This window comes from Camelina sativa, chromosome 9, assembly GCF_030686135.1.
Source record: "Camelina sativa cultivar CO46 ecotype springtype chromosome 9, ASM3068613v1".
Classification (NCBI taxonomy): domain Eukaryota; kingdom Viridiplantae; phylum Streptophyta; class Magnoliopsida; order Brassicales; family Brassicaceae; genus Camelina; species Camelina sativa.
Genome location: NC_141888.1, coordinates 26,670,823 through 26,695,976, shown reverse-complemented (window position 1 = coordinate 26,695,976; position 25,154 = coordinate 26,670,823). Strand labels below are relative to the sequence as shown.

The 25,154-nt window shown below is 34.8% G+C and overlaps 5 protein-coding genes across 11 annotated transcripts; 3 read left to right on the top strand and 2 right to left on the bottom strand.

The window, feature by feature from the left end:
• Positions 1 to 1,546: 1,546 nt before the first annotated feature.
• Positions 1,547 to 3,316, bottom strand: LOC104711486 (COMPASS-like H3K4 histone methylase component WDR5A). The gene is made up of 2 exons (XM_010428186.2): positions 2,519 to 3,316; positions 1,547 to 2,151 (listed from the first exon to the last, which is right to left on the bottom strand). The coding sequence occupies exons 1-2, from the start codon at positions 3,191 to 3,193 to the stop codon at positions 1,864 to 1,866; spliced, it is 963 nt and encodes a 320-aa protein (XP_010426488.1). The 5' UTR covers positions 3,194 to 3,316; the 3' UTR covers positions 1,547 to 1,863.
• A 1,756-nt stretch (positions 3,317 to 5,072) lies between these two features.
• On the top strand, positions 5,073 to 10,048 carry LOC104711484 (kinesin-like protein KIN-8B). The gene is made up of 15 exons (XM_010428185.3): positions 5,073 to 5,566; positions 5,661 to 5,732; positions 5,844 to 5,960; positions 6,185 to 6,270; positions 6,498 to 6,642; positions 6,792 to 6,887; positions 7,163 to 7,254; positions 7,451 to 7,693; positions 7,770 to 7,920; positions 8,001 to 8,063; positions 8,142 to 8,375; positions 8,449 to 8,547; positions 8,633 to 8,746; positions 8,840 to 9,403; positions 9,511 to 10,048. The coding sequence occupies exons 1-15, from the start codon at positions 5,519 to 5,521 to the stop codon at positions 9,844 to 9,846; spliced, it is 2,460 nt and encodes an 819-aa protein (XP_010426487.1). The 5' UTR covers positions 5,073 to 5,518; the 3' UTR covers positions 9,847 to 10,048.
• A 118-nt stretch (positions 10,049 to 10,166) lies between these two features.
• On the top strand, positions 10,167 to 12,070 carry LOC104711481 (uncharacterized). Of its 5 annotated transcripts, none has more exons than XM_087465967.1 (8): positions 10,167 to 10,347; positions 10,566 to 10,643; positions 10,756 to 10,823; positions 10,893 to 11,037; positions 11,186 to 11,227; positions 11,360 to 11,490; positions 11,567 to 11,668; positions 11,756 to 12,070. In XM_087465967.1, the coding sequence occupies exons 4-8, from the start codon at positions 10,956 to 10,958 to the stop codon at positions 11,882 to 11,884; spliced, it is 486 nt and encodes a 161-aa protein (XP_087322093.1). In that variant the 5' UTR covers positions 10,167 to 10,347; positions 10,566 to 10,643; positions 10,756 to 10,823; positions 10,893 to 10,955; the 3' UTR covers positions 11,885 to 12,070. The 5 variants fall into 5 exon arrangements, 3 of the variants coding, with proteins under 3 accessions (XP_087322093.1, XP_087322094.1, XP_087322095.1); XM_087465968.1 differs by having other exon boundaries at positions 10,193 to 10,311; XR_015566305.1 differs by having other exon boundaries at positions 10,170 to 10,311; positions 10,893 to 11,227.
• A 14-nt stretch (positions 12,071 to 12,084) lies between these two features.
• On the top strand, positions 12,085 to 14,767 carry LOC104711482 (uncharacterized). Of its 2 annotated transcripts, none has more exons than XM_010428183.2 (9): positions 12,085 to 12,251; positions 12,357 to 12,462; positions 13,139 to 13,277; positions 13,374 to 13,482; positions 13,567 to 13,703; positions 13,791 to 13,927; positions 14,057 to 14,163; positions 14,241 to 14,368; positions 14,521 to 14,767. In XM_010428183.2, exons 1-9 carry the CDS (start codon positions 12,207 to 12,209, stop codon positions 14,600 to 14,602), a joined length of 990 nt encoding a protein of 329 aa, XP_010426485.1. In that variant the 5' UTR covers positions 12,085 to 12,206; the 3' UTR covers positions 14,603 to 14,767. The 2 variants fall into 2 exon arrangements, with proteins under 2 accessions (XP_010426485.1, XP_087322092.1); XM_087465966.1 differs by having other exon boundaries at positions 13,125 to 13,277.
• LOC104711483 (homoarginine-6-hydroxylase 2-ODD-C23.2) lies at positions 14,718 to 17,999 on the bottom strand. 2 transcript variants are annotated; one of them, XM_010428184.3, is made up of 12 exons: positions 17,523 to 17,999; positions 17,306 to 17,421; positions 17,093 to 17,211; positions 16,631 to 16,694; positions 16,458 to 16,525; positions 15,938 to 15,996; positions 15,716 to 15,860; positions 15,594 to 15,613; positions 15,457 to 15,503; positions 15,294 to 15,374; positions 15,112 to 15,201; positions 14,718 to 15,021 (listed from the first exon to the last, which is right to left on the bottom strand). In XM_010428184.3, the coding sequence occupies exons 1-12, from the start codon at positions 17,557 to 17,559 to the stop codon at positions 14,869 to 14,871; spliced, it is 999 nt and encodes a 332-aa protein (XP_010426486.2). In that variant the 5' UTR covers positions 17,560 to 17,999; the 3' UTR covers positions 14,718 to 14,868. The 2 variants fall into 2 exon arrangements, with proteins under 2 accessions (XP_010426486.2, XP_087322091.1); XM_087465965.1 differs by lacking the exon at positions 15,594 to 15,613 and having other exon boundaries at positions 15,457 to 15,517; positions 17,523 to 17,653.
• Between the last annotated feature and the right edge of the window lie 7,155 nt (positions 18,000 to 25,154).

Sequence of the window (25,154 nt, the reverse complement as noted above, 5' to 3'; positions counted from 1 at the left end):
GTCAGTAAAAACAGTCCTATGTGCATCATTTTCATCTTTTTGCCAGTTTACCCACTGTGTTCACTGATCAACAATAATGGTTTGCTTTGTCCACTGAACAAAACATATGGCTTTCCCATATACATATTTATATTTTTCTTTTCCTGATTGTATTATATTATATCTCACAAAATAATTTAATTTAAATTTAGGAAATAACAAAAAAAATAAGTAGTAGTAGTTTTATTTATTGGAAATGAGAATGGATAGCTTAAATATGGAATGCCAAAATTAGATAAACCTTCTTTTTTTTTTCCTTTGTCACTGGAAGAGTTTAGGTATAATAAAACTACAACCACTGGAATAAGTCGTACTCATATTAGGTGAATTTTTGTTTTCTTCTTCATGGACCCGGACCAATAGAATAATTTTTCATCTGCAACGCACTTCCTTGCACTAGATTATAACTCAAATTAGTGAAAAGAATTATAATAATGGAAAGCATGTCTTGTTTAATAATTACTTTCGAATGATAAGAATGGCAAGCACCTGTGAGGAAAGGTCTACTTTTTTTTTTTGTGTGTAAAAATTGGGAAGATGTATATACACTTTTGGATGGGTGTGTATTTAAAGAATCGTTTGTTAAGCTTGATTTCATATTTGGTACCAAATCAAATATACTTAATCTAACTACTAGATTACGTTAGCACTTAAACTTAACAATTTTTGTTTGCTATGACCAAAGTATTAACAAACTATAAATAAGACATACGAACTTACACTTAGATTACGTTAGCACTTAAACTTAATACATTTTACATTATCTCGAGTTACATAATGAGTCATTTTGACCAAAATAGTTTTGAACAATCGAACAACATTGGATTTATTCATTTAAGAGAAGGGAGGGGGTTACATTCCTCTGCTCTCCCTAATGTCTTATCCTCTTCTACAAGATTGTGACTAATCGACTATCACATTCATGAATTTTATCTTTACTCATTTTAAGTTTTATTTTTATTTTTTGTTTCAAGAATTTTTACACAAAGAACCAAAGCAAATTTTTGAATCTTTGTATGTTTTTGGAGAGACAACAAACAAGACTCAGTCCTTAGGAACTGTTGCTTTCTGTTGGTTTGAATCATGCAAACAGAAAGACACGCTGTAAAAGCAACCCACTGGTGTAGCTAAAAGACAGAACAAAGGTACAAAGTCATCTTTTTGTTTTTTCTTTGGTTTCGAAATTGAAATTAGAGAGAGTGGGTTCAATTTTTCAGGTGGTCCTTCCAAAAATTGTAGGGATAAAAAAACTTTACGATAAAAGTGAAAAATGAAAAAAAAAATATGGGACAGGACCAAGGGGACCATAAGCTTCATCATCATGCTCATGGCCCAACCAAGTAACCAACTACCATACATTATCTACATTTAGTCATACATGTGTACTTTGACCCATGAACTACTCATCAATATGATTCGTATGAACAATTTTCAATCCCGATATAGTTTGAAACCAATAGAACTGTAGAAAACACAGAAGCATGGCATCAGCTTAAAACATACAATGTTTGAAAAGAGAAAACCTGTTTTTGAAAGTGTTTTGAAAGTTCCTTTGGACTTGCAGGATTCAAGGAGTTTGTCTTAGCCTTTAGACTTGCCTAAATAGTTCAAGTCACACAGGGAACTATTACAACGGTCTCACACTTCTTGTGTAAACTACTACAACGGTCTCGACTCTCGACACGAACCAAAAAAATGGACTTTTACATCATGGGGAAAGAATCAATCTAACAAGATTAGTGAGCACGAGATGATTACAGCTTTGAAGGAGGCATGTATACATACATACCTACATGGATGATTTATGAAGAGATAACATTGTTTTCAATCTTTCTTCTGTGTCCAAATTTTTACAGACTTGTCGAGTGAGCCTGATGCGATCAAATTCTCTGTCGGGTGGCAAGCTACAGTCATAACAGGCTCAGTATGACCCTCAAGTTTCTGAAGCAGTTTCCTGGAGTTCAACTCCCACATGTATACACAATTGTCCTCGGATCCACTGACTATCCGCTTCCCATTTGTGACGGAGAACGCAGAGGAAACACAATACTGTGAGTTCACGTGGCCAGTGTATGTTTTGAGAAACTTAGCAGACGAAATGTTCCACAACCTCTGCACATTTGAATATCGCAGAGAGATCAGTTCATTAATAACGTTGCATGAGAATTTATACTCAAAATGTCCCCTATAGATGCAAATAAATCAAAGACCAAAAGAAGCCACTACCCTCTAGAATCAATAACAGAACTATACTAAAGCTACCAACTTTTTTTGCTTAAAAGAGAAATAATATCCTTAACTAGTAAACACTTCTGCAAATAGCTTTGGATTGGCTTCTCTACTAAATCAAACTTCTATTAACACCTAGAATCTAACGCTCTACTCAAAATCTTCATGCTTTTTTCAAGATCACTATATAGCAAAACGAGTACTTCACATAACAAACACCAAATCTTTGAGATGAGAAGAAGTTACTCACCAGGGTGTTGTCCAGTGTGCCAACGAGAATGAACTTGCCATTGGGAGAGAATCTAACAAAGGAAACAGGAGGATTCTCATCATCAATCAAAGTTTTAATACAATGCCCAGTGCCAGCATCCCATATACGACACAACCCATCATAGCTACTCGACACAATAAGAGACCCATCTCGATTAAAATCAACAGCAGTAACAGGATCAGAATGCGCGGGAAGAACTTTCAAACACTTCCCAGTAGTAACATCCCAGATCCGAACAGTTTCATCGAACGAACCAGATACAATCATGTTCGACTGAGGATTGAAATTGACACAGAAGGCGTAATTGGTGTGTCCGATCAGCGTCTTGATCAACGAACCGGTTTCAACGTCCCATAGCTTTAAGGTTTTGTCATCAGAAGCAGAGGCTATAAACCTCGCGTCTGAAGAGAAGGCGACATCGGAGATACCGTACTCGTGGCCGGAGAATTCTCGTGCGGGCTCGACGATGGGGTCTCCGTCGGTGTTGATGGTGTAAGTGCGGAGGGTTTTGTCGGCGGAGGCGGAAGCGAGGAGGCGACCATCGGAGGAGAATTTAACGGAGGAGACGGCGCGTTCGTGGGTCGTTAGGGTTTGGGAGTGGACGTATGGAGTGAATGATGCTGTTGCTGTTGTTGCTGGTACTTCTTCTGCCATGGGTAAGAGTAAAGAAATGTTTTTTTCTTGGGAATTAAGAAGATTGAATTTTGCTGATTTAGGGTTTTTGGGAAAGGGGGCTTTCAGAGAGACGATCCAGTGTTCTTGGATAAACCCTGATTCATTTAAACCAAAATTGTGGGGTGTATTTTGAAATAATTGAATAGTATAGGGGTATCTTTTGAGTTTTACTTAAATTAGAGTAGTTTCACGAGCGGCTCACGTGCGCGATTTCTAAGCTCGATCCCTCAGACTGGTGCAGAGTCTTTAGAATCTTTTAGTAATTTCTTCTCTGAACACAGAAGCTTCATTTTAATATTTTTGTTTAGGTTAATGATATTGATTCTACTTTCCTTTTTCACTTGTAAATTTTTGTAAAACAAGAAGAAAACTCAAAAAAAAAAAAAAACTAAGAAAAGAGAGATTAAAGTTTTTGCAGCTTTTCCTAAGTTTACCTTTAATTAATCTTAAGAATCTTATCATGTGGAGTCAATTTTGTATGCTGTAAGTACTGAGAACCATATTTTACATTTAATGAGATAAATCGGAGATCCGAACAAATTAATTAGTTTTCATTTACGTTGTGGTATTTTCAACTTGTAATTTGGACACAACAAAGACTAGTATCGAGCAAACAAATCAATATCGAAATGACATTAAATTTTGATTTAGTCTTTATTATCGAGCAAACAAATCACTAACAACTAACAAGACTTCCAAGTTACAACTACCATCACTGCTCATTTTGTATATATATATTTTTTTCTATATCGTTTGAACAAGCTGCTGAACTTCACAAAGTAAAATTTAATGATATTGAATGAAACGATTTGTAAAATGTAAACTTGCACGATCACATCGAGAGAAATCAAGTTTCAATGCCTCGTTAGCCCAAAAAGGTCAAATTGAAACAAAATGATACTCCTTTAATTCAGTTTTCAGACTTGTTTTTTTCTTTCTTCTTCTAAATTTGAAGTTTTGATATTTATTTATTTATCTTGCAGAATACCATAGCTAGCATATAGTACATATTTGAACGATATTTGCTTATTATGTTGAATAATTGTTACGTTTTCGTACGTTATAAATGAAAAAAGTTAGCAATGAACGAGCTCCTTGATAATTTATGGTACATTGATGAACCCGATCGATTCTTCGGTGAGATAGATATAAAACTTCAAGTTATATAGAACATGCATATTAAATTATAGATAAATTTGGTGTGAGTGAGCACCCATACTTCTATGGGTGGGTAGTAGTAGTAATGCATTAATAAATAAAAGGAAATATTTGTTTCATACTATAAAATTATGAGTTCGTTGGTAATGTGCATGATGGGCGAAGTAACACAAAAGAAATAATGATTTGTATGATTATGGAAGATAATCTAGCTAAACGTTAGTACAAACGTTGTCGGTTAAATTCACATTATGAGAACACGCCTTAAGATTTAAGAATCTTCGGTTCTTGTAATCAAGAAAAAAAAAAACACACTTTTGTCAAACAACGAAAACATACTTTAATAAAATTATTTGTTTTAGCAAAAATATATTATTATGAAATTCTTGTAAAACGTCACGTCACCATATCTCTCGTATAAAACATATGGTATTAGATAGCACGTCGTGTACACAGTTCACAAAACTTCGTCAAATTAAATTAGTTAAAAAATCAATTTGATAACAAAAATCCAAATTGAAAAGCTGTTCGACTAAACAACTTAAATGGCTATTAATCTATTAATTGAATATGTAATCAAAACTTATAAGTTAGTAATAAATAATACCCGATCCACAAAAAACCACTCTACTTCTATGTGAAAGCTCGCTCAATCGTTACCGTTCAGATATAAAAAAGCAACGGCTCTGCTGACATTACCACATCTTAAACAACATACACCGTCACACATGTGACTCTTCCTTTAATATCCCTCTCGCACGATCTTTATTTTTCCCTCTTCTTACACAAAAAAAGAAAAATTAAAAATGTTTTTTAGAAATCTCTCCGAAGCAAAAGCATTTATTGAATTTTAATTTTCCAGCTTAAATTTTGAAACGGTGAAACTTTTACAGAGAGAGAGAATCTTGAAACTATCAAACATTTTTTTGAATTAATTCTTATCCTTTTAGCTCAGCTGAATTTTTCAATTCTTCTCCTTCGCTTCACATTTTTTTTTTGTTGGTTCAATTCTTCGCATATTTTTAGGAGTGAGTTTGTTGTTCGTCTCTCTCTGATCGTTTGTGTGAGAGAGAGACTCTGTATAGTTTTCCCGGAAAATTTTCACCGTCGCATTGGGGAAATTTGTTCGCTCAATACCGACGAAAAATGCCAAGCATTAGAGCTCCAGCTGCGAAGAAGACAACTACACTCACGGTTAGCTCTCTCTCTCCTCCTCGTAAGATAAATTTTCGGTTTAATCCGTCTGAATTTTCAATAACCGGTTTGATTTCTCTGTCTTTTCCGGTAGGTTGCTGTGAAATGTAGACCGTTAATGGAGAAAGAACGTGGTAGAGACATTGTTCGTGTTAATAACTCTAAGGTCTCTCTCTGTTCATAATTTTTTTCCACAGTTGATGATTCTGTGCTCTTTCGATTTTGGTAAATTTCGACCTAATTTTTGTTTTTGTTTTTGTTTTTTTCGATTTTTCAGGAAGTGATTGTGTTAGACCCTGACTTATCGAAAGATTACCTTGATCGGATTCAGAATCGGACTAAAGAGAAGAAATATTGTTTTGATCATGCATTTGGCCCTGAGAGCACCAACAAGGTTTGTTTCTGTGAATTTCTTGGATCTGTGTGTTCTTGTTTATGTCTTTGAGAAAATTCCTTGAAACGTTTAGGTTCGTAGTGTGTATGACTGTGTGTGACTTTTTTTTAAGTAAGTGAATGAAGTTGTGGGTTTTATTTTCAGACTTGTGGTTTAAGGTTTGTGTATTCGGATATAGAGTTATGAATCTAAACATGTATTTGGTTGGATTATTGGTTTTACAGAATGTCTATAGGAGTATGTCTTCTGTGATCTCTGGTGTTGTCCAGGGACTCAATGCTACAGTGTTTGCTTATGGTTCTACTGGAAGGTACTGTATGTATTTATGTAAATGATCTTTAATATTATGTAGCATGTATTCAATCCGCAAAGGCTACAAGAAAATTCATGTCACTCGGTTCCATGCTACCGAAATTATTTGGGCTTATAGTACTCGTGACAATAAACTGGCTTGATGAGAGAGCACTCAGTAAAAGTGATGCAGTATGGACTCTGGACTCTTTGTTGTTATCTGACTCAATGATGCATTTCTTTTAGTGGTAAAACATATACCATGGTTGGGACTCGAAGTGATCCTGGATTGATGGTTCTCAGCCTGAATACCATTTTTGATATGATCAAGAGTGATAAGAGCTCAGATGATTTTGAAGTGACTTGCTCATATCTTGAAGTCTACAATGAAGTAAGGCTTAGTCTGATAAACTTGGTTATTGTTGTTTGTGGTTGTTCAAAAAAAAAAAAAAAAGGTTATTGTTGTTTGTTGTGTAGTGTGCTTTCCATTATGTGGTATTACTCTTTCTCACATAATATTTAATCTCGACTGCAACTCAGGTTATATACGATCTGCTTGAAAAATCTTCTGGTCATTTGGAGCTCAGAGAGGATCCAGAGCAGGGGATAGTAGTAGCTGGCCTGCGATCAATCAAGGTCCGTATACTTTTCTGATCTCTGTTAAACCTGATTTGCAGAGATCACTTTAAAACCTGTTTCTAATCATGTTATGTATCAGAATATATAGTGTAGTAGTATGGTTTAGATTAAGAATGCTTTCTCTGCCTTCCAGTTTGTATCAGTTAGTATTTCTATTAGAATTCTCTGCTGATGACGAGGAAAACCAGACTTTTATCCTTGTTTGATTTGCTCCATTGAAACCTTTTCGGCATTTGCATCTTGGGTCCTTAGTCAAAATGTTTATTTTGTAGGTCTTTTCTGCAGACCGAATTCTTGAACTGCTGAACTTAGGGAACAGTAGACGGAAAACTGAGAGCACGGAGATGAATGGAACGTCATCAAGGTGAGTGGATGCTACCTTCTGAATAAGCTGTTAATGTTGGAGGCTTTGTCGCTTGTAAATCTCTAGATCTCACAGCAAAATTGTTTATTTCCTTGAGTAGTTTCTTCCTGCATCGTAATGGAAACGTTCTTGAATATTTCTTGAAAATGAACTCGTGGTGCCCATTACCGATATGTACTTCCCTGTCAATTACCAGATCCCATGCAGTTCTGGAGATTGCAGTAAAGAGAAGGCAAAAGAATCAAAATCAAGTCATGAGAGGGAAACTCGCCCTTGTTGATCTTGCTGGCAGTGAAAGAGCTGCTGAGACGAACAATGGAGGTCAAAAACTGAGGGATGGAGCTAACATCAATCGATCACTCCTTGCACTAGCAAATTGCATAAACGCTTTGGGGAAGCAACACAAAAAGGGCCTTGCTTATGTCCCATACAGAAACAGGTATAAGTGGATATGTGATCTTTTCTATCTTAGATTAGTAATCTTTTCTGGCTGACAAAAACATGTCTACTTTCAGCAAACTTACACGGATTCTTAAAGATGGTCTGAGTGGGAACTCCCAGACAGTGATGGTTGCAACGATATCACCTGCTGATAGTCAGTATCATCATACTGTGAACACATTGAAATATGCTGACCGAGCAAAGGAGATTAAAACACACATTCAGGTGACAATAAATTTCATTTGAATAATTCTGGTCGATAATTGGTTCACAAGTACTTACTATTCACTTTTCATGCATTTTAGAAAAACATTGGTACCATCGACACTCATATGTCAGACTACCAACGAATGATCGATAATCTTCAAGTAAGTTAATACTTCTGTCTACTTTTGTTACAAAATGAATATAGTAGCAGTATATAACTCAGATATTTGGTTTCATAGAAAGAGGTTTCTCAGCTGAAAACACAACTAGCAGAAAAAGAGTCGCAGCTAAGCATCAAACCTTTTGAAAGAGGTGTTGAACGTGAACTTTCGTGGTTGGATGGTTTAAGCCACCAGATTAGTGAAAATGTTCAGGACCGTATAAACTTGCAGAAGGCTTTATTTGAGCTTGAGGAAACTAACCTGAGAAATCGCACTGAACTTCAGCATCTTGATGATGCAATTGCGAAACAGGTTAGGTGATAAAGCTTCTCATAATTCAGAGGTCAATATATTGCATTACTGTAACCTCTTCTCTATTTTATAGGCGACAGAGAAAGACGTAGTCGAAGCTCTAAGTAGCAGACGACAAGTAATACTTGATAATATCCGCGACAACGATGAAGCCGGTGTTAACTACCAGAGAGTAAACCTTTTGCTTTATCATATATTTCAACTCTGCACTTAATCATTGTGACTGCATAATCATCCTTATATCTTCATTTTTACAGGAAATTGAAGAAAATGAAAGACATCGCTGTAAACTACAGGATATGCTCAATGAAGCAATAAATAACAACGGAAACAAAACTTATCTGCATATTCTCAATCAGTATAAGCTCCTGGTGAGTAAAGTAAACAAAGCAAATTCTTATTTTCTTGACCCTGAGGTTCATACACAACTAATTCACATTTATTGTTTGTTTCTTTAAATGTAGGGGATGGGTAATACTGAACTACAATTCGAAATGGCAATGAGAGACCAAATCATTTACAACCAAAGGGAAGCCCAAAGAAACCTATGGAATTTGCTAATGGGTTTAGGAGTTGACGAGAAACAAGTGTTTGACCTCGCTGCAAAACAAGGAATCACAATTGAAGACTGGAGTAGTATGGCATCGTTTCCAGGACTTCCTTATCGGAAACAGACACCGAGTTTCATACCTGCAAACATCCCTTTCATGGGCCACTCATATTCTAAATCCTCCTGTACTTTCCAGAGTTATCAAGACCCTTCTTCGAAAGGTCAACAATGGGCTCCTACTCCTACTTTATGCAGAGAGGAACACCACAGCTCTTACTACTTCATGGGACAGGAGCCACCTGCATTTGTCAATGTTAGGAAAAGCCACGATGGTTGGGTTGGTGGCAGCAGACCAGCTCCACGGATCGACACAGGAGGCAATCATCGCCGAGTCTCTTATCCACAAACTGTGAACAATTCTTCTCCTCGGATGGTCTCTTCCCATATAGGTCCCAACTTTTACCAGGCTCCTCAAAGGGTACGTATCATAACACTTCATTTTTTCTTCAGATGCGATGAGGTTAATTTCAATCTCACTTATTCGGCTTGTAAAACTAACATTCTATATGTTCTGATTACAACCAGGAAATGTTGGCTAACACAACAAGTCCTTATGGTAGCCCGCGAGCTGGACTCATCAGCGTGGCCACCACCCCAACTGTGCAACCTTTCTATGGAAGTCCCCGTGCCGTCACTGTGAGAAACGGTTCATACAACAACAGTCCACGCGCCCCCAATGCAGTTTCATCTAATGGTGCAAGAAACCAGCAGCAACGATCGTATGGAACGAGCCCGCTCTCAGGAACCAATGGCGTCAAAAACTCGTCGTTTGGACAGAAGAGCCACACAAAGTTGTACAGAGGAGGAGGAGGCGCTAAAGGTCACAGTAAAGGAAACAAACCTCAGCGCCAACACCAATGACATCTCTAAAACCAACACTTGAGTTCGATAAAGAGTCAGTTTCGAGGCTCAGTTTTTTAAACGCCTCACGCTCTCACATGACTCGTTTTTGTTTGTTTTGTTTGTTTGTACAGTCCACGGTATTGATTTCTTCCTGATACGATTGATGTGTGTATATATATATGGGGAAAAGGTTATAAAAAAGAGAAAAGCAATTTGTCCATTTTGACCCAAAAAAAAAAATCTCACTGAACCATTGTTGTCTTTTCGACAACGATAACTAACTTGTAGAGGGACAAAGAGTTTAGACAAAACGACGTCACTTTGAAAAAATCTTTAAATTGGGTCAGAGACAGAGTCCAAAGCTAAAAATCCCTATATCGACCTCCTCTTCTCTCCGCCATCTGCACCGCCGGAATCAACCTTCTCCGGCGTAGTTTCGGCTTCCTCCGAGCTTCGCCAGCGTCGTCTACCAAAATTTCACACGTATCTCGTTTTCTCTCCTGCAGAAGTCGAACTCTGGTTTATACTCTGTTTTATATTTTATCTCTCTCTCTCTTTTGTGTTGGTGGATTGGTTTGTGATTAGTTCAATAACTTTACAGTTCCGATTAGGTTAGTCTAAGTAGATCATCGCCTTATTGGATTATCAAAGCTCCTCTTGTTTGAAATTCCGACTGAAAAATTCATACTTTCTTCTCTGAATTTTAGCTTGACACAATGTTACATGTGTTCTTTTAGAATGGAAGACAAAGAAATGGATACAAGAAGCCAACTGAAGAAGAAAATTTTCGAAATTTTCAAAGACTTTATGACGGGGTAAAAATTGTATTGTTTTGCTTTGATTCTCTTACATTTATGCGCTTTCAAGTATGTTCACGTGTTGAGTCCCTCTGTAATTTTGAATCTGGGTTATTGGTAATCATTATAGAATCACACAGCTTGAGGAACTAGAGAATGCTGCAAACACCTTTCTTCTACGGTTTCAGCAAGCACTCAGTACGTACCCTTCACTGTGGATTTGCAATCTTTCTGTGACATTTGTTTCTTATGACATTACTATTTCAGGTTATCTTCAACGCCCTCCAATGGTTACTACCTCCAAGTTGATCGAGAACATCATCAAGAAGAATGAAACAAGACGGCTTAAATCATATTTGGAAGCAGGATGTATTAACATCCATGATGCTGCAGAAAGCACAAGAGCTTATAAGTTACTGCTCAACTCTTTTGATTTAAGTCTCAAGATTTATGTGAAAAGTCTCACAGTCGTCTCAGCTTACACATTCTTTTCTTGCACTTCTTCTTCCTGACTTGGTCTTCCTTTTCTTATCTGAAAACAAAAATACCGGAACAAGTAGTGCATACATCCCTAGCAGGACTTTCTGACCACCTAATCAAAGGTAATGTATTACTCTGTCTCTATAACTTTGTTTTGCCCATAGTTACTGTTTCATGTCTTCACTCACTCTCACATAATTATAGTTTATATAAGCAGTTATGCCTTTTTAATCTTTAAGATGTGAAAATTGCAGCCAGAAGCTTGTTGATTGAGCTCGAGTGTCTCACCGATGAAGCAGCCATTGCGATTGAGACTGCCACAAACTTTTCCGTTGGGCTAGATAAAGAGTCAAGTGATGAATTGCAACAAGTAACATGTGATGAGGTAAGATATCAACAGAGACTTCTTTGAAAAACGGTTTCAGAGAAGAATAATGTTATTTTGGATGTGTTTGTTTTAGGAGAACGAGACAGTAAATTTCTCTCAAGAACCTGAAGTTACAGAGTACGCTACACTTATTGCAGTAGTTTACAGTATGATGAAGCAAAACTATACGATGCAGGTGTGTGCAATTTGAACCCTTCTTCTCTTCATGTTTGATCTTTAAAAACCTTAATAACTCACTGAAGAGAAATGTGTCTGATTTCAGGAAAAGATTGTGCGATCGCTTAGTTTGAAGTCATCATCAGATGAGCTAGAGACTTATAGTCTGATGTGGTCATTGCGTCCATTTGTAGAAGATGAGATTGTGAACAGAGCTTGGAAATGGATTTACTGAAAACAAAAAAAAACACTCATTTCATCTAGTTTTGTTTGATAAGTGTATTCCCCATTAGTTTCATCCAGTTTTGTGTTAATCATTCATTCATTGGGGAAAATGGAGCTTACCATGTGGATGTGATTAGCAGTTTCATAAACCATTACACAAGCAATTATAATGGGCCTATTTGGGTCCATTTACTAAGATAAGCCCATCAGAAAGGGATTTTTTTTTCTTTTCCTGGAAGCAAAACAAACAAAATCGTGCGCAGATCTAGCCGGCGGCGGCGTCTTCGAATTTGTTCGTGGCTGCGTTTTACGTTGCCACGAAGAAGACGAAGATGGATTACCAGAACAAGCTTGTTCTTGCTCCCATGGTTCGTGTGGTAAGTCCAAATCGTGAAATTGGTTCCTTCTATTTTTTTTTATTAATTCGTTGTTCTCGCTTTCGTCTTTGCTTATTCCGGGAGGTGTTATGTTATTTGGTTTAGGGAACGTTGTCGTTTAGGATGTTGGCAGCTGAGTACGGCGCTGATATTACCTACGGTGAAGAGATTATTGATCATAAGCTTGTTAAGTGCGAACGCCGAAATAATGGTAAACTCTTTGGTGTCTTCTTTCGTGTTGTAGTTGTGAACTTTCAATTGATTCATTTGGCTCTCAGATTCTCTGCTATATGTTATGGTCACTGCATTTTACTTCAATAAGCTTAGTTTTATACTATTGGAGGCTGTGTATATTGACGTCATCTATCTCACTTTCTGTTATTGTTGAAGATAAAGCTGAGAGAGATTCAAACTGCTGTGTTTATTCGTTTAGAAGTAAGAAAGGATGAAAAGAACTATCTAGGTTTTGATATGGTGCCATATTAAGGTCTCACTTGGCTCTCAGATTCTCTGCTAGCTAGCTTAGCTCTTGGTATGTTTCAATAAGCTTAGAACTTAGCAAGGATGAAGAACTATCTAGGTTTTGATATGGTGCCGTATCTCACATGATGTAGCTAGTTGAAGTCTCCGTAATCTCTGCGTATCGCTCAAGATAGTTGTCCTGTCGTCTATCAGTTAATATGGACTGTTTCGTATGATAATGGCTTCGACTCTATATTGAAACCTGGTTTCATTAGTGCATCTCTTTGGCAGACATTTTATAGAATTGGCTAGGGGGAGACTTTAAACATCTTCGACTTTATACTTATCTTCATGGTACATATAGGCAGGTTGCTATTGTGGTTCTTCCTGATTCTCGAATTCTTATTGTAGTTCTCCCTCTACAGTTGCTTTCGGGACAACTGAGTTTGTGGAGAAAGGAACAGACAATGTCGTCTTTAGCACATGTGAGGAAGAAAGAAATAGGGTTGTTTTTCAGATGGGAACTTCTGATGCTGTTAGGGCTCTAAAGGCTGCTGAGATTGTGTAAGTTTAGTCGTAGTCGTCACATTGGTTGCAAAGAGTCAATGTTCCGTGTGTTATACCAGTTTTGAAATTGATTGTCTTTGTTTCATCATTTAGGTGCAAAGACGTTGCAACTGTTGATATTAATATGGGTTGCCCCAAGGCGTTCTCTATTCAAGGAGGAATGGGTGCTGCTTTGTTAAGTAAACCTGAGCTGATTCATGATGTATGGCTCTCTGAATTCTTTTGCATATTTGTGCATTTGTTTCTTTACTGATTGATTCCTCATGTGGTATCTTCTGCATCCCAGATTTTGGCAACACTTCAGAGGAACTTAGACGTGCCGGTTACTTGCAAGATTCGATTATTAAAATCACCAGCAGATACTATTGAACTGGCTAGGAGAATTGAGAAACTTGGTGTACCAGCTCTTGCCGTACATGGGAGGTAATGTACACTACTATTAGTTGGTTCTCAATCCTTTCAGCTGTTTTTATAAAAGTTGTTCATCGATTTCTCCATCATCAAATACAGGAAAATTGCAGACAGGCCAAGAGATCCAGCTAAATGGGATGAGATTGCAGATGTGGTGGCGGCATTATCCATTCCTGTCATTGCAAATGGTGATGTTCTAGAATACGATGATTTTTCTCGCATTAAGGCTGCAACAGGTGCATATGATAGACTTATTATTGAGTTCAGATTCAGGAGATTTATCAGCAAATGTCTCATAAGAAGTATCCACTATGTACTAATGATTAACCCTTCGATGTTGCTGGTTTTTTTTGGTTCACATAAAGGCGCTGCATCAGTGATGGTTGCAAGAGGAGCTATGTGGAATGCTTCAATTTTCTCTCCAAAAGGAAAATCTCACTGGGAAGATGTGAAAAAGAAATACCTTAGAAAGGTAACAAAGAAAAAGAGTAAATGATAAATTTTCCTGGTTATGATTTGATTTTTAGATTTCGAGATATTGTGTTGCAGAGTATCTTGTGGAATAACGATGTTAAAAGCACAAAATACACGATAAAGGAGATGATAGCGCATCATTCTTGTCTTGAACTACCCGAAGGGAAGTCTATCAACAAAGCAGACACTTTAGAAGATCTAGCGTAAGTCACATTCCTGATTAGTCTTGATTGATACTAATGACACAAACTAGAGAACGTATCTGATCTAACCAAACCGAAACTGTAATCCAAGTCTCAGTCCAATCTGGTTCAGCTTCAAGTCTAATGTTCTTTGTTGGGTGTGGATATTTCAGGCGTCTTTACGAGTTGGAAGATTACTATTGGACAGTGAAGAACATTGGTCCACTGACACATGACTTGAATCATGTTTTATGATACTAAACGCAAATCTTCTTGTAATCTTATTTAAATTCTTTTGTAATCATTGTTTTTACTCAAAATTAGTAAATTACTGAAACTAGTCGAATGGTAAAACAGTACACACACTATATATAGTAGAATTTTATTTTATTATAGACTTACAGTACATAACATTACAAATGCTGTATTATTTTTTATTATCGCCTACAATTTTATTTTATTTTATTGAAACTCGAAATCCAGCTTAGGTAGAACAACTTCCAACCAACCATTTTAAGTTTTTAACTGTTGTCCACTAAATTCGCAAAAGTGGCTTGAACCTTGTTAATCAGATGCTGTCCATAGACAACTCTTTTGGCAATTTGAGATGTTACTTTTCTCGGATACTTCTCTTTGAAGACATCCAGTGGCTCCACCTCCGCGTCGAAGTTAGTCTGATTCATTCAAGATATGTTTAAAGATAAGCATGATTCCAAATCCAATTGAGGAGAATACAAAAGAGTGTCACAATTTTGTTTTCGTACCTCGTAGAAGAATGCAACACAAACACGGTATCTAGGAGAGTTGTTGATCACTTTATGAAGCGTAGATTCGTAAACTCCATTTGTAAGTATCTGCATATTCATATACGTTTCCCAAATGTTTTCAAGTATTGTCCAAACGAAAGAAAGAGAGGTTAAAGAGGGAGGGAGAAGAAGAAACAAACCGTTAACATGTCGCCGATGTTGCAAATAAACGATCCAGGGATCGGAATAGCTGGTATCCAATCACCGTCCACACTTTTCACCTATTAGAAGTTGCAAAAGTTACACTCTTACGGTTTTGCTTTATTTTTCTTACCAATTTAAAAGAATAAGCCCAATAAATACCTGAAGAGCAGTTTTATCATCATCTTGATTTATAAGCGTTAACAAGCCTGTAAAATAATACCTTTTTTTTTTTAGACCAAACAAAAGAAACCTAAACTATGAAGAGAGTGAACTTGATTGAGTTCAGGATTACTTACCATAATCAGTGTGAGCTCCACTGTAAGTTAAAGAAAATCAAAAGAGAAGACGAGTTACTACAAAGAGATCAAGCTGATCATAAAATGAATAGTGGTCGGTCGATCGTAGTATATAACATTACCATCCAATAACATCTTCTTGGTTAACACCTGGATAACCAATGATACGCATCACCCAAAATGGGTCTCTAAGCATCTTTCCCTCAAACTCATAAGGTGATCCACCAAGTGCTAAGGAGATTCCCCTTAATATATTTCTAGAAAGATCTACAAAATAACCATTAAATGAAGTTAGAAACTTATAACTTTTACTGAGATTCAAAAAGGGCTAAAATTAAACACACCTGTGCATAGCTTAATATACTCCTCCATCACATCTTTGTACTCTTGAGGATTCCCTGGCCTTCAGAAAAGAGGCCACAAAAATACACAAAGAGAAATATAGTCAGATGAAGATGAATATACTATGGTTTAGACTTGTACATTTTTTTGTCTAATTTTATGTTTTTAAAACGTAATTCTGCAATTTATTTAGTTTTCACATTTTTGTTAAGTGATTTCCTATATATAGTTCTCACATTTTTATTAAGTGGTCTACTATAAGCTAGGCAAAAAAAACATAATTACAAAAATTGAGTCACTCTACTCTCTAAAAACCACGGTTTAAACGTTTTATAATGATCCAGTGAGAATTCTTTAGAATAAAAATATGCCTCTATTCGAAATTTTTACTATTCATTCATATATTGCATGTATCTACAATTAATAAAACACAAGTTTTTTGGCCCTTTTGTTCTAATGTTTTTTTCAACACAAACGTAATGAAAAAATAGAGGAAAAAAAAAAAATCAATCAATCGCTTACCACTGGTTTTGCCCTTCCAAGACCTTTCCGATGTCCCCATGCTTGCCTTGCTCAAACTCTCTGTAACACTGTATTCGTCCCAGTTGATAAGAGAATACAACCATATCAGTTAGTTAGAATCATGATTCGTGCATACCACTCAAGCCAAAGACTAGAGTAAGACAAAAACTTACATCAATGGCTTCGTGCATATCTTGTTTCCCACTCGTAAAATTTACTCCAATTCTTTGATATCCTCTGTGTAACAAAAACGCCGCCTATGAGTGATTCCGAAATACAGTTTTTCGTTTTCTAACTTGTTCATCATTCATGATTCTTCGGTTTGTGATTTTTTTCTTTTCCGGAACTAGGCAAGTAAAATATAAACCTACCTTTGTTTGTGTTTCTAGATATTTAATAGAATAGACCTTATTTATATATAATATTGCACTAGCCAGGAATATCTTGTTACTTATTGCACCAGCCAGGAATCTATAGTTTCCTTTTTGTTAAAGTGAATAATTTCACCAGGTGAGAATAACTTGTTGATAATATAATGTCTCGTTTGTTGCGAAACACATTGAACAACGATCAGTGGACGGTGGTAACAAGTTACCAACATTGGTTCATATTTTGAGATATATATGGAAACAAACCTGTATCCACCAGCTGAAGTAATCTTGATCTTAAGTTTCTCCTCGTAAGGAAGCTGGAAGAACTGATGCGTCATCTCTTTCACCTTATTTATAAGATCCTCCGATATCCCATGACCAATCTGATCCACCACATTCACAAACCAAAATCAGCCTCTTTAATATTATAAAACACTAAAAAGTATAAATTCAAATTTCGAAAGTTTTTATATATACCACGTAGAAGAATCCGACGTCCCGACATGCCCTGTCCAGTTTTCGGACAACTTGCGCCACCCCAGCATCATCCGCCATGTCGGAATCATCACATTTGGCCAGTAAAGGACCGATGTCTGCAACAACATTATCACATGAATTTAGTTTTCTTGGAATATCATTATGAAAGTGAACATTGCTGAAAATAATGAATATAATTACGGTTTGTAGTACGTACCGATAACTGGTAGTAGGGATTTGTAGTCTGTCACCATTTTCGATATGATGGAAATGAAAGAAACGTTTTGCTCTTATGTACGTTTACCGGTTTATGGTAGAGACTGTTCTGCGATGATATATTACCATAAACGGTATGTCACTTGTTTATATACCCACTGATTGATTGCCCCTTAGGATCTTCTAAAGGCCAGACATGGAGCAGCCCACGTGCGAATGCAATTTTTCTTTTTTTTTCTGATCTGGATTCGTCATTAAAATAAAACTGTAGTGATTAATTAATATTCCGTTTTTACAACTTTTTAAGGATAAATTACAATTCTTTTAGTAGCTTTAACACTTTATGATTGGTTCGATGAAATCATGAAAGTAGTTTAAAAAAAAAAATTATACTACTTGATTATTTTAGATAGAAAAATAATTAGTAAAATCTTATCATCACGTGTAACTTAGCTTAGATGATAATATAAAGAAAAATAAAAGAGAATGGGATAATCCAATGTCAGTCACTTGATAAGAGATTGAGCATCTTGTGGAAAAAAGAAACCGCATATACTCAATTGACTAACACAAGTTCGTTTACTCAACAAACATGATGAAAGCATAAAGTACACGGCACTTCCAACGAAGTAAGAATGACACGCTGGCAGCTAAGCTAGCTAACACAAATTCCAAGAATACGGCCGTCGGCGTTTAGCTTGCCACTAGGTCTTGGATCAAACTATCGATCGAGCAATTTATCCGGAGATCAGATCTTTGTTATGTAAAAAATAAATTAAGGAGTATGAAATTAATGCACGATGAATTATATGAAGAGCATAGCGAATTAATCAGTATTGTCTTGATGAACTATTGTAAGCTAATTAGGGAGTTCTATTAACAAATTAATCACCTTGGATGATCTAGTATAAGCTAATTTCTTACTTGGTATGATGACTTTTTTAATTTTACTATTCGCACGACGTGGATTTTTTTAGTAAATAACAAAATATTCTTGCTAAGAAAATCCTAATTGTAATCTGTGGGGAAGTTAAGGACTATAGTGGCTGGAGGATCATACCAATTTGGTATTGTTTCTAGCTAGTGTGATGTTTGTTATGTCTGGTGGATGCATGCATGCATGAGGACTCTGCGGTATTTAATAAAAACAAAGATTAGTATTGGACAGTGAAGAATATTCGTCTCCTGAGTACCCATGTGATTTGCGTTAACTATTATTTTGACACTTAAAAACAAATTAAAAGGCTAAAAAGTTTTGAAGATAGAATAAGGAATATTCCACTAGACTCGAGTAAGCTAGTTAGCAGAGTTCCACTTGAATTTTGCATTTGTTTCGAAACAAAGATGGGCTACTCAAGCTGATTAAGTCGTCAGAGTAAAACAAAATGAGAAATAATTTTCTCGTATACTATTCAAGATGGGATATTTTTATTTATAGACACATTATGTTATTTTGTTTGACCCAATTGAACATCCAAGTCTCTTGGCTAAAGTCAATATTGGTGCTTGTGGCAACTTGCAAGTGGCTCCGACCCTGGCTGTGGGTATCCCCCTTAAGCATGGGGGACCGTGCTTGTGGTTGTGTTACGAGTTGAGTGATCAAACTTACCAAAAAAAAAAAAAAAAAATTGAGAGAGAAAGTCGAGCGAGTGTGATACACGCGCGGTGATTTTTTTCTCCCACCGTTTCTTTTTCTTCTGACCACAAGCTCGTGTTCCGATCTGGATCCTCCGTCAATTCCGGTGACTGCGAGGACCCCTCGGCCCATGGTTCTTCACTCGCGACTCTTTGCATGTTACCGGCGAAGCTGATGGACGAAATCAAGGGAGCAGTGGAGAGGAGAAGAATCCGCGAGACGCCGATGGCAAGAGCTCTGCCGGAGGAGTTGCTACGCGGAGTGGAAGAGGGAGATTCACGGCGACGAACGAGAGAAGAAGGCAGATAGATCGGAGGATTGGAGATCTTGGAGGCTTCGCGGGATCGGTTACGATAGGGGAGGTAGTCTCCGATCGGGCGAAGCTAAACCACCATCGAAGGCCCGCTTATCTACTTCCTGCTGCCTCTCTCTCTCACGACTGAGCGTGAAAACCTCCTCGACAAAAGGCAGATCGGATCTCTTCCTCCTTCCCAAAACGGCTCTACGGTGGCAGGACGGCAAACGGATCTTGGATCACCGTCTCTGTTCGGCTACCGTCGTCCAGGCTCACCGGAGGTCCTGTTCCGGCTGAGTATCCGCAAGTATGGGCGGCGGCTGCAAACGAGTTCTTCGTTCTGCATATTAGGGTTTCATGGTTCCCGGTTTGGTTCGGTCTGTGAACCCGGCCGGTTTTGTTTCCATCGGTTTAGTTTTGGTTAACTGTAAATGAGTTGGACCCTAGGGATTTATGTATATGGGCCTACTCCGGAAATAGCCCATTGGGCATTATATGTTTATTAATTGAATACCCTTTAACAGAAAAAAAAAAAAAAAAAAAAAAAAAAACTTACCAAAAAGAAGAAGAAAAAAATGGTCAATATAGAAGTGCGTAGAAATATGCTTTTCTTCTTTTTTTCTTTTCAAAAAAAAAAAAGATATATATGCCTGTCTCAGATAAAAAATAAATAATAGTAATAAACAGAAAAATAATGATAATAATTTGAAATGTTTAGGATAAAATCAAATTAAATACCCCTAAAAATATTCAGTAACTGTATTGGGCCTAAGCCCATCTGAATATATCAGAATTCAGAGGTTTCCGTCTTTAGGCTGTGTTGTTTTGCTCACCAATATTCAAAGGGTGAATTACTCAAATGTTACTCATTTTAGGTAATATTACCAGAATATACAAAAAACTTTTTTATTACTAGAATATTTTGGATATTTTCAAAATACTCAGCGTGCCCCTGTTTTATGTTATCGGAGAAAATGTAATTACAAAAATGCCATTGCCACGTTAGATGCCACGTCAGAAATCGCTGACGTGTAACCATAACTCAGCCGTAATGCGTTACATAGTATGTTGCGGCTGAGTTATAGGTATGTTGCGGCTGAGTTATCGGAAAAACATTTGAGTAAGAGCGGACGGCTGACTTATTAAAATCTGGCTGAGTTATGCGCATAAGTCAGCCAAGGGTTACGGCTGACTTATTAAATCTGGCTGAGTTATGCGCATAACTCAGCTGTAGTTACGGCTGAGTTTTCACCCGGTGGTTGAGTTGTCAAAATTTTGGCTGAGTTATCACAACGACACGGCTGAGTTGTCAAAATTTTGGCAGAGTTATCACAACGACACAGCTGAGTTAACATTTTCCGCCTGGCTGAGTTATGAAAAACGGCTTACTTATGAGATGTTGTTACGGCTGAGTTATGGTAAAAAAACTATAACTCAGCCGTCATAGGCTGACTTATCGACAACTCAGCCGTTTGACGGCTGACTTATTAGCAAAAGATTAATTACTAGAATGTTATTCAGTTACGGTTGACTTATCAAACGATACGGCTGAGTTACATATTTTCAGTTGATGAAGCGGTTGAGTTTGGCAGCAATTTTTTTTGCTTTTTAATTACTGTAATGTTTTTCATGTTGTGGCTGAGTTACATTGTTAACTAAACTTCTTTGTTACATTGCAAATTAAAAAATTAACTACATGCATGCCATAATATTAAAAATCTTATCATATTTAGGTCTATGTCTATTTTCATTTCAAATGATAATAAAAAATATTAATTTAGGAGAAATAAAATAACTAATTAAAAAAGTTATTAAATAAAAAAAAACAGTAAAAATTATTTTTTTGACATATGAATTAAATAAAAATGAAAAAATAATTTTTATGTATTATATAACTGAATTTTCGTTTTTTTAATTAAAAAAATAGATAACTCAACTTACCACATCTTTAACTCATGAAAATTTCCATGATGTTGAATAATCTTTTGAGTTAACAATTTTACAAAGGATATACCTCAAACTTGTACATCAACCATAACACATAATTATTCAAACTCAACTTCAAAAAAATTAGTTTTGTTAGTGATTGGTAACATTTTTGAATAAAATTTAGGTGTCTATGTCTATTTTCATTTCAAATAATAATAAAAAATAATAATTTAGGAGAAATAAAATAACTAATTAAAAAAGTTATTAAATAAAAGAAAAACAGTAAAATTATTTTTCTCCTAAATTATATGAATTAAATAAAAGCGAAAAAATAACTTTTTTGCATTATATAAATGAATTTTCGTTCTTTTTTAATTAAAAAAATAGATAACTCAACTTACCACATCTTTAACTCATGAAAATTTCCATAATGTTGAATAATCTTTTGAGTTAACAGTTTTACAAAGGATATACCTCAAACTTGTACATCAACCATAACACATGATTATTCAAACTCAATTTCAAAAAATTTAGTTTTGTTAGTGATTGGTAACATTTTTGAATAAAATTTAGGTCTATGTCTATTTTCATTTCAAATGATAATAAAAATAATAATTTAGGAAAAATAAAATAACTAATTAAAAAGTTATTAAATAAAAGAAAAACAGTAAAAATTATTTTTCTTGATATATGAATTAAATAAAAACAAAAATAATAATTTTTTTGTATTATATAACTGAATTTTCGTTTTTTTTATTAAAAAAATAGATAACTCAACTTACCACATCTTTAACTCATGAAAATTTCTATAATGTTGAATAATCTTTTGAGTTAACAATTTTACAAAGGATATACCTCAAACTTGTACATCAACCATAACACATGATTATTCAAACTCAACTTCAAAAAAATTAGTTTTGTTAGTGATTGGTAACATTTTTGAATAAAATTTAGGTCTATGTCTATTTTCATTTCAAATAATAATAAAAAATAATAATTTAGGAGAAACAAAATAACTAATTAAAAAAGTTATTAAATAAAAGAAAAACAGTAAAAATTATTTTTCTCCTAAATTATATGAATTAAATAAAAACGAAAAAATATTTTTTTTTGTATTATATAAATGAATTTTTGTTTTTTTTAAATTAAAAAAATAGATAACTCAACTTACCACATCTTTAACTCATGAAAATTTCCATGATGTTGAATAATCTTTTGAGTTAACAGTTTTACAAAGGATATACCTCAAACTTGTACATCAACCATAACACATGATTATTCAAACTCAACTTCAAAAAAATTAGTTTTGTTAGTGATTGGTAATATTTTTGAATAAAATTTAGGTCTATGTCTATTTTCATTTCAAATATATAATAAAAAATAATAATTTAGGAGAAATAAAATAACTAATTAAAAAGTTATTAAATAAAAGAAAAACAGTAAAAATTATTTTTCTTGATATATGAATTAAATAAAAACAAAAAAAAATAATTTTTTGTATTATAGAACTGAATTTTCGTTTTTTTTAATTAAAAAAATAGATAACTCAACTTACCACATCTTTAACTCATGAAAATTTTCATGATGTTGAATAATCTTTTGAGTTAACAATTTTATAAAGGATATACCTCAAACTTGTACATCAACCATAACACATGATTATTCAAACTCAACTTCAAAAAAATTAGTTTTGTTAGTGATTGGTAACATTTTTGAATAAAATTTAGGTCTATGTCTATTTTCATTTCAAATGATAATATAAAATAATAATTTAGAAGAAATAAAATAACAAATTAAAAAATTTAGTTTTGTTAGTGATTGGTAACATTTGTGAATAAAATTTGAGTTAAGTCCATAACTCAACTTAAGTCAATAGTAACACATGTTACCAGTCATAGTCTATATCATCTATTTACTTTCAGATTTTTCTTGTGATAACTCAGCCATAACTAACTATAACTCAGCCGTCACATGACCTTTCGTTTTCTCGTAAATATTATAACTCAGCCGTAAAGTCATATATATCATCCATTTACTTTCAGATTGTTTCTTGTGATAACTCAGCCATAACTCACTATAACTCAGCCATCACATGACCTTTCGTTTTCCCGTAATGATTATAACTCAACCGTCACATGACCTTTCGTTTTCCCGCAATGATTATAACTCAGCCGTAAAGCGATATTTTGGCGTGAAACCATCTGTTAACCTATAATAGACATATTTAAATTCTAAATTTAAATTTTGAGTTATAATAATTTTAATATTTAATTATTGGAGAAATACTTTTAGAAAAATAAAATTCTAAATTCGAATAATAATTAGTTAATTATTTGCAATAATATCTTGTGGTAAAAAACTCACTTTATGAATTTATTATGCGTGTGGATTTGAGCAGGCACAAAATTAGTGATTTTTCGCGCTTCCCTAACAACACTTTTTGTGACATCGAGTGACGTTTTAATACTTATTAGGAATCTGACAGAACAAAAGATCCATATATTATTTGCAATAATATCTTGTGATAAAAATCTCACTTTATGAATTTATTATGCGTGTAGATTTGAGCAGGCACAGAATTTGTGATTTTTCGCGCTTCCCTAACAACACTTTTTGTAATATCGAGAGACGTTTTAATACTTATTAGGAATCTGACAGAACAAAAGACACAGGAAAGAAGAATACGTTTTCATATTATTGAGAAGACCCTAAACGATAACTCAGCCATAACTTTACCATAATTCAGCCAACCCTCAAATTAGAATGACTAAATAACCGACCAAACCGAACCGAACCGGAAACTATTTTTTCCATTATTTTCAGTTAGTTATGGTTATATTTGGCTTGCTATCGGTTATATTAAGTTAATCGACCTAATTTGGGTAACATTTGGACTATTTATGGTTATATATTCATTTAACCGACACATAACCGGAAATAACCGAAAAATAATTTCAAAAATTTTTAAATTTTAAAATGGTTATCATATTAGTATATCCAAATTACCACCTTAAACCAAACACAATATAACCAAAACCAAATTGTTATATTAAAACCCATAATGTTGGAAATATGAACCCTACACCTCAAACCCTAACCCTAACCCTAACCCTAACCCCTAAATGTCATGTTTTGAATGTTTTACACATTTTCATCAGACTGTGTAAAAATCAATCTTTGTCTATAATTATTACTTTTTATTGCTTATAATGATTGTAATATTCATTTTTTTCATTCTATATTTTAATTTTGAGTTATAATAATTCTAATTTACAAATATCTCATAAGTCAGCCGTTTATGTCGATAACTCAGCCATATCAGTCAAATGTTTGAGAAATAATTTTATTAAAAAAAAAAAATTAAAAAAATTAAAATTCAAATTTTGAATTCCTTTTAAATAAAAAAATGCTAAAATCACATTTATTAGGCGTGTGGTTCTTAACAATAAACATAATTATTGTTTGTGTCTCCCCAACAACACTTTTTGTATTCTCGAGAATGTATATAATAAATTAATATATCCGTTGCATAACTCAGCCATAACTTTACCATAACTCAGCCAACCCTCAAATTAGAATGACTAAATAACCGACCAAACCAAACCAAACCAAAAACTATTTTTTCCATTATTTTCGGTTAATTACGGTTATATTCGGCTTGCTATCGGTTATATTAAGTTAATCGACCTAATTTGGATAACATTTGGATTATTTATGGTTATATATTCATCTAACCGACCCATAACCGGAAATAACCGAAAAGTAATTTCAAT

Bases quoted from the DNA above. Each gene is read 5' to 3' on its own strand.
- LOC104711484 (XM_010428185.3), top strand. From the start codon at position 5,519: ATGCCAAGCATTAGAGCTCCAGCTGCGAAGAAGACAACTACACTCACG. The intron at 5,961-6,184 runs GTTTGTTTCTGT...TTGGTTTTACAG, and splicing joins GCCCTGAGAGCACCAACAAG to AATGTCTATAGGAGTATGTC. The intron at 6,643-6,791 runs GTAAGGCTTAGT...ACTGCAACTCAG, and splicing joins ATCTTGAAGTCTACAATGAA to GTTATATACGATCTGCTTGA.
- LOC104711482 (XM_010428183.2), top strand. From the start codon at position 12,207: ATGGATTACCAGAACAAGCTTGTTCTTGCTCCCATGGTTCGTGTG. The intron at 13,278-13,373 runs GTAAGTTTAGTC...TTCATCATTTAG, and splicing joins CTAAAGGCTGCTGAGATTGT to GTGCAAAGACGTTGCAACTG. The intron at 14,164-14,240 runs GTAACAAAGAAA...ATTGTGTTGCAG, and splicing joins AAAAGAAATACCTTAGAAAG to AGTATCTTGTGGAATAACGA.
- LOC104711481 (XM_087465969.1), top strand. From the start codon at position 10,552: ATGTGTTCTTTTAGAATGGAAGACAAAGAAATGGATACAAGAAGCCAA. The intron at 11,228-11,359 runs GTAATGTATTAC...TGAAAATTGCAG, and splicing joins TTCTGACCACCTAATCAAAG to CCAGAAGCTTGTTGATTGAG. The intron at 11,669-11,755 runs GTGTGTGCAATT...GTCTGATTTCAG, and splicing joins AGCAAAACTATACGATGCAG to GAAAAGATTGTGCGATCGCT.
- LOC104711483 (XM_010428184.3), bottom strand. From the start codon at position 17,559: ATGGTGACAGACTACAAATCCCTACTACCAGTTATCG. The intron at 15,861-15,937 runs GTGTGTTTAATT...GTTATTTTGTAG, and splicing joins GTATATTAAGCTATGCACAG to ATCTTTCTAGAAATATATTA. The intron at 15,504-15,593 runs GTAAGTAATCCT...ATTATTTTACAG, and splicing joins TGGAGCTCACACTGATTATG to GCTTGTTAACGCTTATAAAT.
- LOC104711486 (XM_010428186.2), bottom strand. From the start codon at position 3,193: ATGGCAGAAGAAGTACCAGCAACAACAGCAACAGCATCATTCACTCCA. The intron at 2,152-2,518 runs GTGAGTAACTTC...TCAAATGTGCAG, and splicing joins GCACACTGGACAACACCCTG to AGGTTGTGGAACATTTCGTC.